General features: G+C 34.8%; 2 protein-coding genes and 1 pseudogene across 2 annotated transcripts in view; 2 read left to right on the top strand and 1 right to left on the bottom strand.

Moving 5' to 3' along the window:
- Positions 1-480: 480 nt before the first annotated feature.
- On the top strand, positions 481-2,482 carry LOC119611704 (probable 28S ribosomal protein S25, mitochondrial). Its single transcript, XM_037967373.1, has 3 exons — positions 481-753; positions 827-1,021; positions 2,273-2,482. Exons 1-3 carry the CDS (start codon positions 617-619, stop codon positions 2,442-2,444), a joined length of 504 nt encoding a protein of 167 aa, XP_037823301.1. The 5' UTR covers positions 481-616; the 3' UTR covers positions 2,445-2,482.
- A 37-nt stretch (positions 2,483-2,519) lies between these two features.
- On the bottom strand, positions 2,520-3,672 carry LOC119611702 (annotated as a pseudogene).
- Positions 3,673-4,169: 497 nt separating this feature from the next.
- LOC119611699 (autophagy-related protein 2 homolog A-like) overlaps positions 4,170-9,992 on the top strand; it is a 6,410-nt gene continuing 587 nt past the window's right edge. The window contains 5 exon segments of the mRNA XM_037967371.1: positions 4,170-5,084; positions 5,087-8,775; positions 8,777-8,915; positions 8,918-9,427; positions 9,430-9,992. The exon segment at positions 9,430-9,992 is cut by the window's right edge and continues 587 nt beyond it. Of these exon segments, the coding sequence (XP_037823299.1) occupies positions 4,337-5,084; positions 5,087-8,775; positions 8,777-8,915; positions 8,918-9,427; positions 9,430-9,992 (5,649 nt within the window). The 5' untranslated portion in view covers positions 4,170-4,336.

The raw sequence follows: 9,992 nt of genomic DNA, 5'->3' as shown, positions 1-9,992 counted from the left end.
GGATTGGTCCATATATGGTAATAGCTCCTATACAAGGTCCACTTCAAAAAAATCACTTAAAAGCACATATTTCATTATCAAATAAAGATATCTTGATAAAATTCGACACAAATATGTTTTGTGTAAGGTCGTAGCTCCTATACATACATATAAAGTCCACTTCCAAAAATCACCTAAACCCACATATTTCATTAATTAATAATCTATTGTAGTAAAATTCGACTTGAATTTTTTTTTGGCATATAAATCATTATACGAAATTTTTTCCTTATCGGTCGACAATTGGTCACAACTCCCATATAAGGACCATTTCCGAAAATTAATTAATGTGTATTTTGTATATAAAAATCATTATACGGAATTTTTTGTTCGGATCGGACCATAAGTTGTCTTAGCTCCAAAATCTGAAAATTTTAAAATTAAGCGTATTTGAGAACTTGGTCGGCTTACAGTCGATTTTAAGCCGACGCCGATATTTTTAGTGTCAGCCGCCGTCTCCGTTTATATTTGTCGGCGCAGGGCTCTGCATTTCACATGAATTTCCAGCCGGTCGGGCAATTTCTAACAAGTATTTCTTAATTTTTTCAATAAAAACATTAAATAAAATCCAAACAAAATGCCGTTCATGAAAGGAAGAGCTCCCATACGTCGTACCCTAGAATATTTGAATGCCGGCAAATTGGTTTTAAAAGATAAAGTGAAAATATTCAGTGTCAATTACAATACCTATGGGGAACATCATGATGGTGCTAGGTGAGTTGTAGAAGAGAATACGTAACATTGATGAATTATTATTTTATTTTGTTATTCAATTTTATTTCAATAGAGATTTCGTTTTCTGGAATATACCTCAAGTTCAATACAAAAATCCTCAAGTCCAGGTTGTTACCTTTAAAAATATGACACCCTCTCCCTTTGTTAGATGTTATTTTGAGGATGGTCGTGATATGTTAATCGATGTGGACAGCAAGAATAGACATGAAATTGAGGAGCACTTGATGCGTGTGGTAGGCAAGACAAAGTAAGTAGAAGCCGAGAGATACTATCTGACAATCCCTTGATAAAAATGTTCAAAGTTTTCTCTATTTCATGAAATTTTTTGATAATTTCTATAATTAATTTATTCAAACAAAATTTTGGAAAAATTGAAAAATTCTGTTATAGAAAATTTTTGAAAATTTCTCTTTTTTTATAGAATGAAATATACTCTTTTTTTATAGAAAATTTTCGTAAAATTATTTTTTATAGAAAATTTTCGAAAAAATTCTCTTTTTATAAAAAATTTTTGAAAACTCTCTTTTATAGAAAATTTTCGAAAATTCTCTTTTTATATAAAATTTTCGAAGATTCTCTTTTTATAGATAATTTTTAAAAATTCTCTTTTTATAGAAACTTTTAGAAAATTCTCTTTATACAAAAAATATTTCGAAAAAATATATTTCTATAGAAATTTTTCGAAAAATTCTTTTTTTACAGAACATTTTCGAAAAATTCTCTTTTTTTATAGAACATTTTGTAAAACTCTCTTTTATAGTACATACATTTTCGAAATGCTCTCTCTTTATAGAACATTTTCGAAATGCTCTCTCTTTATAGAACATTTTCGAAATGCTCTCTTTTTTATAGAGCATTTTCGAAAAATTCTCTTTTTATAGAAAATTTTTGAAAAATTTCTATTTTATAGAAAATTCTCTTTTTATAGAAAATTTTCGAAAATTCACTTTATACAAAAAAATATTTCGAAGAAATATATCTATAGAAATTTTTCGAAAAATTATTTTTTTACAGAACATTATCGAAAAATTCTCTTTTTACAGAACATTTTTGTAAAACTCTCTTTTATAGTACATACATTTTCGAAATGCTCTATTTTTATAGATCATTTTCGAAATGCTCTCTCTTTATAGAATATTTTCGAAATGCTCTCTCTTTATAGAACATTTTCGAAATGCTCTCTTTTTTATAGAGCATTTTCGAAATGCTCTCTTTTTATAGAGTATTTTCGAAATGCTCTCTTTTATAGAGCATTTTCGAAATGCTCTCTTTTTATAGAGCATTTTCGAAATGCTCTCTTTTTATAGAGCATTTTCGAAATGCTCTCTTTTTATAGAGCATTTTCGAAATGCTCTCTTTTATAGAGCATTTTCGAAAAATTCTCTTTTTATAGAAAATTTTCGAAAAACTCTCTTTTCATAGAAATTTTTGAAAAATTTCTATTTTATAGAAAACTTACTAAAAACATAAACATTATATTGTTTTCCCTTTTTTTTAGAGAACAACTTGATGCTGAGGCCAGATTAGCCGAGAGTAAAGACAATCCCGCCAACTTTGGTTATGGCTGCAATCGCCATTGTATTTGTGAAATTCCTGGTCAAGTACCCTGTCCTGGTACAGTACCTTTGCCCGAAAGAATGCGTGGTAAATTTATATTTGCCCCCAAATAAAAACTGTTAATAAATTATTAATTACTTAAACAAAAAAATTAAGTTTATTTTAGTAGAAATTAAAGATGAAGATGAAATTGTGGCATACAAAACATTGTTAAAGATGTAAAAAATGAAGTGAGAGTAAAATTAAATTAAAGTCCAGATTGTTTCTAACGAAAAGAAAATTAAACTAATTTCTATCTTCTTTTGGGCCTTTGATGACGATTATAGGGACCCGAGCTGCTTTTATGATATGTTCTTCGTTGTGACGTGGTGCAAGCTCCACTACTATCTCGATCTTTATTGAAATTGATACTTTTGTATGAGAGGTACTTCACAGGCTAAGGATTGATTAAATTCTAAATCATCTTTTGGCTTTCTAAGAGTTTTAAGTTTTGTTCGATGGCTTTTATGGCTTCTTCTTTGCTATTTTGCCTTCCTTCTTGCAGTGCCGAGAGCAGGTATTTCTATTTTTGGTTTAGGACGTTCTAGTTCATCCTGTAAAGAAGAATTTGAACATTAATTAAGTACAAAATTGTTAGTTATTGGCAAACTTACATAATTTACATTTTTTGCTAATCTCACTGCTATGGGACGATTTAATACCATATGGCCATAAGTTGTCCAATGCTCTAATGGCGCCTTCAGCCTGAAAGTGAAATGTTTAATTAATTCTATGTCAAAATTTACGGCGAATCTCTCGAACACTTAAGGTTATCAGTAAAAAAGTTAAAACATATTTTGGGTGTACTTTGAGAATTTCCTTATTTCTTACCTGTGCAAAAGTTACAAATGCATAACCTCTCGATTGACCCTGTAGCGGGCCACCTTTATGGAACAGCATATCAAATTTTTCAATGGCACCGCATTTTTGCACAATTTTCAAAAGTTGAAACCCATAGTTTTGAAAGGAATTTAAGAAAATGTTTACAAATTAGCTTTTATTTTATAAAAAAGTAGACAAAAGACTTATTTTAAACAACTTACTCGCTTAGCCTGGGATCCAAATTTCCTACCCAAATGCGTCGTTCTTCCAAAACGCTTGAAGAGCTAGTTGAAGCCTTTAAATTAGAAAATTGTTCAATAAATCGAAAATACTTAATTATTTTAATAATTTTATATAAAATTTACCATTAACTTTGTTATTTTTTAAACAAATAAATATGAATTTTACAAAGAAATACTTAAATTGCTAGAAATTTTTACGATAATAAATCAATACGCTCTCCAGCTGTCAAGTAAGTATATTATGGCATCAGATATTGCCAGATGTGAGGCATTTCTGTTTATGTTTTTGTTTAGAGTTGCTTTTGTATAGTAGTAAAAAATCGCTTTATTTATTTTAACGTGGTTATCAAATTGAAATTAAAATATTTTTGAATTTCTTTTAATTTACGTAGATAACCAACCACCTTCCAAAATCTACATTATCACTTCAGCATGTGATTGGTGAACTGCTCATAAAGAATGTTTTTAAAAAAGTACTATTATTCATTCGAATGAATAATTTGCTCCGAACATAAGCTTTCATGTTCGGAGCATATATCACACCAGCATGCTTGTATAATATTATTTTTCTAGAAATTTTGTTCCAACCATTTAGACTCTGCGAAGTGAATCTGTTAAACAGTAACGTTATATTTTTATATAATTTAAATAAATGACTTTTGAAAACATAGCCGGATTACAGACGATCTAAAGCCGCCGCCAAAATTAACAGCCTTAGCCGTTATTGACGTTAATGTTTGTCGGCGCAGATCTTTGACGACGATTTCTTTGTTGAAAAATATACGCATTAAAAACAATACAACAATAATAATAGAAAACAAGTTAGAAAGATTTGATAAAAACGCATAATTTTTTGTTTAAATTAAAGTAAATTTAAGAAAAAGAAACATAAATAGTGGAATATGTCATGGTTTAATGTGTGGGACGGTTTGAAGAATAAAACATGTCGCTATTTATTGCAACGTTATTTAGGACAATTTCTAGACGAAAAACTAAATCTTGAACAACTCAACATTGAGCTGTATAATGGAAAGGCAACAATAAAGAATGTATCACTGCGTGTAGAGGCTCTCAATGAACTGTTGGATGCACAAGGCTGGCCCTTTGAATTTACTGATGGTCAAATTGGTTTGCTGACCGTGTCAGTGCCGTGGAATGCTTTAATGACCAATGACAGTTCCATTGAGGCATCGGATGTGGTGTTGTGTTTAAGGCCAGTAAAAAGGGCCCATGAGGGTCATGAATCTATGATAGAGTCTATGTGGTCATCGGTGAGTAGTTCCCTGCAATTGGCTGAAGAGTGTATGCGTCAAGAGGAGGATGAAGAAGATGAGTCAGAATGTACTAGTAAAGGTGTTGCGACAGGAACCATAGCAGGCTTAGAGAAATTTGCCGAAACCATAGATAATGTTTTAAACCGAATACAAGCGAAATTTTCCAATATTACCCTAAAAATTGAATATCCCTGCCATTATAGGCTAAGGGGAGTAGCTTTAATTTTACATTTAAATGAGCTATTTTATAAAAATGAAACAGGCAATGAGAAAATGCCACAAATGTCTAGTGCCGACAGCTCAAACACACAAACTGAGCATTTGAATAGATTGCCCACTTATGCCAAACACTCGGTTAAACTGACGGGAGTGTCCATGTTACACAAGAAAATTGGGTATCGGAAAGTGAATGTCAAGTTCAACATGAAGATATTCCTATTTTACAATTTATGGGCCAGCAAAATTTGCAAATTAAAGTAAAGCAATCGGAAGAAATAACGGGGCCAAAGATATGTTTCGATGTGGAACTGGGAGCTATATGCGCCATATTCTCACCACGTCAACTGCAACTATTGACACATTTCCTTGAGGCCTTTAGTGAGGAAGAATCTTATAGAAAACCACGTACCGCTACGTATAACCCAGAAGATTTTGAACTACAAAGAGAGCAGCAGGAAAGATACGACAGTAATTTGGCTCATGGCAATTTAAATATGTGGAATAGTCCACCACCCAATGTGAAAACCATACCCTCTAGCAATTTATATCGTAATTGTGAAAATTATTGTGATTCGGTTGCATCTTCTTCATTGAGTTCTAGTACTATAACAAGTGTCTCACGGTATCAACGAAAAGCCCCTAATATAGATACCTCTGCAGAAATTTCCAATTTTGTGATAAAGGTGGCTGCATTGGTGGGTGTGATTTTACATGAAGACATTCTAGTGGAATCAAATTCAAATTCTCATCAACACTTCTGGAATGAACGTAGTCTTAAGGAACTGCTAACAGTTGCACAAAGTTTCTTCTCGTATGCGGCCCAGATCCCGGTGGAGCGTGAACTAAGCAGCCCCAGTTTGTATTGTAGTAAAAATCATTTATTCCTAAGATTAAATCCCATAGTGGCAGAGGGTAAACAAAATCGCAATCAAAATATCTTACAAATCACCACCAGCATTTCAGCCACCAAAGTAGAATTGTGTGAGGTATTAGAGCAGCAGGTGACACACTTGCTGAAATTTAATCGCAATAAGAATTGTTTCAATGGCTATCAAATAAGACCAGAATTTACCATGAATTTCAGCACCAGCAATAGCATAAAAATGAAAAAGAATAGCCGTACAAATATAGACATAATGCTAGAGGAGAATGTCTTAGAGTTTGACATAACAATAATAGATCGTTTGGGTTCATTCTTTGCTCCCTCACCTTATGTTAATTACTCTTCTAAAGTAGCACAGTCTAACGTAAAAGAAGATTTAAATGCTGGTAACAGAACCGAACTAACCATCAACTGTGCTTTGCTAGATTTGAAACTACGTTTTCCCATTGTCGACTTAAGACCCTTACATGATCCTCTACGTGTACCCTGGTGGAAACAAAATATACGTTCTGATTATCTTCTGTTACGTTTTACCGAATTAAAAGTAATCCTATGTGAAAGCAGATTAAAATTGTATGGCTCACAAATTGAAATATTCTATGCGGAAACGGATGACCTACAAAATCATTTACTAACCGCTACTTATGATAAACAAATAAACAAGCCACTAATGGAAAATTATCCTAGTATTTTTGTAGACTTTGCTGAAAGAAACTTTGCTTCGTTAGAAACCAATAGCGAAACTAAACTCCCCTTTAGTTCGAAAAGACATTGTCGGCAAAGCAGCACATCGGCTTATAACAACAAAATGGAAAATGATTTAACGGAAAACATTTTGCTGCCGGGAGAAAAACACGAAATTGATGAATTCTGTGAAACTACCATGGCCAATTCGGAAATACAAGTGAAATTAAATTTTCCTCATGTTGATTTTATAATAGAATCCAAGCAACTATATGAGGTTATTTACAATCGACTTAATGCTGATCTTTTTATGTGGGAGCCTTCCTGTCCTTACATAACAAAATCTTCAGCTATGGACTCGCAACAACAAATGGGTCAAAGTCTTTTAAATATGGGTTTAATGGATTCCGTTTATATCTCAGCCATAGCACAAAATGATGAGTCTTATGCAACAGCAACTCAAAGTCTTAGCAGCAGTAAGCCTCCCTTAGTTTTTGAGCAAAGCGATCAAAGTGATGATAACCAAGAGCAGGAAGAAGATTTGGAAATAGATGAGGACGATGATGGTATTTCGGGCATACAACAGCAGCCGCCCCAAACATTTATGGCCAAAATGTCACAACACAATTGTTCGGTGGAAATATTACTGGGCAAAGTTTCTGGTTCCTGTTTTGTGCCAGTGCGTGATAATGATAAACATGTTCTGCCTCAAGTATGCGGCAAATTCCTGCTTAATGTGGAAAAAGTAAAAATATTCTTGGTGGCTGGTTTTAAAAGCGATATAAATCTTTCCTATTTGTGCACACAAATAAATAGCGGTGAAATCTATCATTGCGGCATAGTGCCCATGAATACCCCCTTGAGATTTGATCATCAGGCTCAAGTTGAAGATTTTATGCAGTCTACTCTTTACAAAATACCCCAGGGCTTAACTAAAGGTATAGTCGTACCAGAGCAAGACAATGACATGTTTGCCATAGTCATAGAAATGAAAAAGAATCCTCAACAAAGAATCAAAAGGCTTAAGATAACGGCCGGCATACATTACGCTACTTTGCGTTATAATCCTGCCAGCCCATCTTTGTATTGGCTAAACCAATTAATCGATTTTCTAGATGTGGTAGACTATCCCATAGAGGGCTATAAAGCGTTCAGTGTTTTGTCGGAAATGCAGCTACACTTGTGGGATTGTGCCATAGATTTTCGTCCCGAGAATTTCTCTTATCGTGCCGTTTTGGAGTTGTTTTATTTCTCCGTCTGCAGCAACATAATACCCTCCATGCCCTGCTGTAATTTACGTTTTGTATTGGAAGAATGTGTTTTGTCATTGGCGCCCTATGAGGAATCATTACACAAGAAATATCCCTGTTATAAGGTGTCATTTATAGATGCCAAAAATCTTGTGCCGGTTTTGGATGTGGGTTTGCTGGATATTTCATTGCGTTTAAATGATGATGATTCTGATAAATGTCCTACTTTTGATTTGAGATGTTCCATTCACGATGTACATTTTCGCACTTGTTATGATTCGGGCAGTGCCTTTGCTCAACTCATTGGCTATATGGCCAATAATACGAATCCCTCTAATGAACAAACAAATCTTAAAGAGCAATCTTTGCAGTCTTCTTTAAGTTCGGAGTCAGATTTCTTTTTATCACAAACCGAGCAGCAGCTGACGAAAGAGATTACCAAAAAACAGCAAGAACGTGTTAATATACTAATGGCTGAAGCGGTGCAAGAGTCGCCGGAAGAAAGCTGTACTTTAGAGACCATAGAGGAAGAAGAACCAATAAGAGGAAAAGATGAACTTAAATTGTTTTATTTCCCTGATGAAAACAATAAACATCTGATTAAACAGGAGGCAAATGTCACCACAGAAACAATGGAAAAATCTACATTAAATACTGCCAGCAGCAGTAAAGATACCCTGGAAACTTTACCTATTATAAGAGCGGAATTTGGCGAGATAACAGAGGAGGATAACGCCTTGTTCGAGGAACTCCACAATGGCTCCTCCAATGAGGAAGACTACTGTATAATAGCCGAGGAAGAACATGCTTTTGTGAATACTAAATTAGCTAGCGGTTCTGTTGAGGTATCCGATGATCCTTTAATGATTGTTGATAATCATTTCTGTCTACCCTCGTCTTCCAGTAATGATCTACTGCGAACTCCCACAAATTTTCCCATGCCCGAACAACGTTATACTCTCTGCGAAATGACGTTTACTTGGCATTTGTATGGTGGTCATGATTTTTCCACCTCTTCCCTCTTCTGTTGGAGGAAAAACACCCGCTACAACAGCATCAGCAGCCACAGGAGGAGAAACAAGTGCAAATAAAACTGCCATGTCAGATACCTATCGCCAGGGTGTGTTCTATGCCAACGAATCGTCTCGCCTGCCACAGGTGAAGAAACCTAAAGAAAACTCACCTGGAAATCGGTGGGAGGCAGCACACGTAATCATGAAGTCTTGGTGGAAATGCAATTTACTAAAGTGAGATTTTCCTATGAAGTATATCCCCGCCACACTATGTATGCCTCTAGGCAAGTGCTGATGGTCAATGAAATCGAAATACGTGATCGTTTGCAGAGTTCCGAAATCAACAAGTTTCTCTACAATGCCAATACGAAAAGTTTTAGCAATCGTAGGAATCAACACATGGTATTGGTTAAAGCTATCCACGTACGACCCAATCCCCAGCAAAGTAATAATCAAGAATGTTCGTTGCGCATCTCGCTCTGTCCGTTGCGTGTTCACATCGATCAAGATACTCTGGAATTTTTAACAGACTTTTTCACTAATTTCGGTAAAGCCTGTGACAAGGACAACTCTGCTGACAAGCCAACAGATGAAGGCAAACCGACTAAACTTGCCGTAGCTAAACCAGAAGTTCCCATTATGACAATCAGTGAAGATGAACAAGAAATTCCGATGCTGTAAATGATCTAAGAGCTCGTCGTATTGTTAATGAAAACATTTCTCTATTAATCGATGAACAAGAATGTGCCGACAGCCGTTCCATTAAATCGGACAATAGTGTGATGTCAGCCTCGCCGGAAGTGAATAATGCTCCCATATATTTCCGAGAAGTCATTTTCACCCCAGATGTATCCATACGTTTCGATTATCATGGCCGAAGAGTTGAGCTTTCCAAGGGACCTATAGCTGGCCTGTTAATGGGTCTGGGTCAACTACAATGTTCCGAAATTATTTTACGTAAAATAGTGTATAGACGTGGGCTACTGGGCTTTGAAAAGGTGTGTAATTATCTATGCAAAGAATGGTTAAGGGATATAAAACGTAATCAATTGCCGAAGATCTTATCGGGAGTGGGTCCTACGTATGCTTTCGTACAGCTGTTCCAAGGTATCTACGACTTGTTTTGGTTACCCATAGAACACTATCAAAAAGATGGCCGTTTGATAAGAGGCCTACAATTGGGCGCCCAAAGTTTTAGTGCACGCACGATTTTGGCGGCTCTAGAAATCACTTCT

Source organism: Lucilia sericata, unplaced genomic scaffold, assembly GCF_015586225.1.
Source record: "Lucilia sericata isolate MDLA Ls3-8-SP2 unplaced genomic scaffold, ASM1558622v1 Contig001513F_arrow, whole genome shotgun sequence".
Classification (NCBI taxonomy): domain Eukaryota; kingdom Metazoa; phylum Arthropoda; class Insecta; order Diptera; family Calliphoridae; genus Lucilia; species Lucilia sericata.
This window is presented reverse-complemented; position numbering and strand designations above follow the sequence as displayed.

Excerpts from the sequence above, each read along its gene's own strand:
- LOC119611704 (XM_037967373.1), top strand. The coding sequence starts at position 617 with ATGCCGTTCATGAAAGGAAGAGCTCCCATACGTCGTACCCTAGAATAT. Across the intron at positions 754-826 it reads GAACATCATGATGGTGCTAG|AGATTTCGTTTTCTGGAATA; the intron begins GTGAGTTGTAGA and ends TTATTTCAATAG. Across the intron at positions 1,022-2,272 it reads CGTGTGGTAGGCAAGACAAA|AGAACAACTTGATGCTGAGG; the intron begins GTAAGTAGAAGC and ends CCTTTTTTTTAG.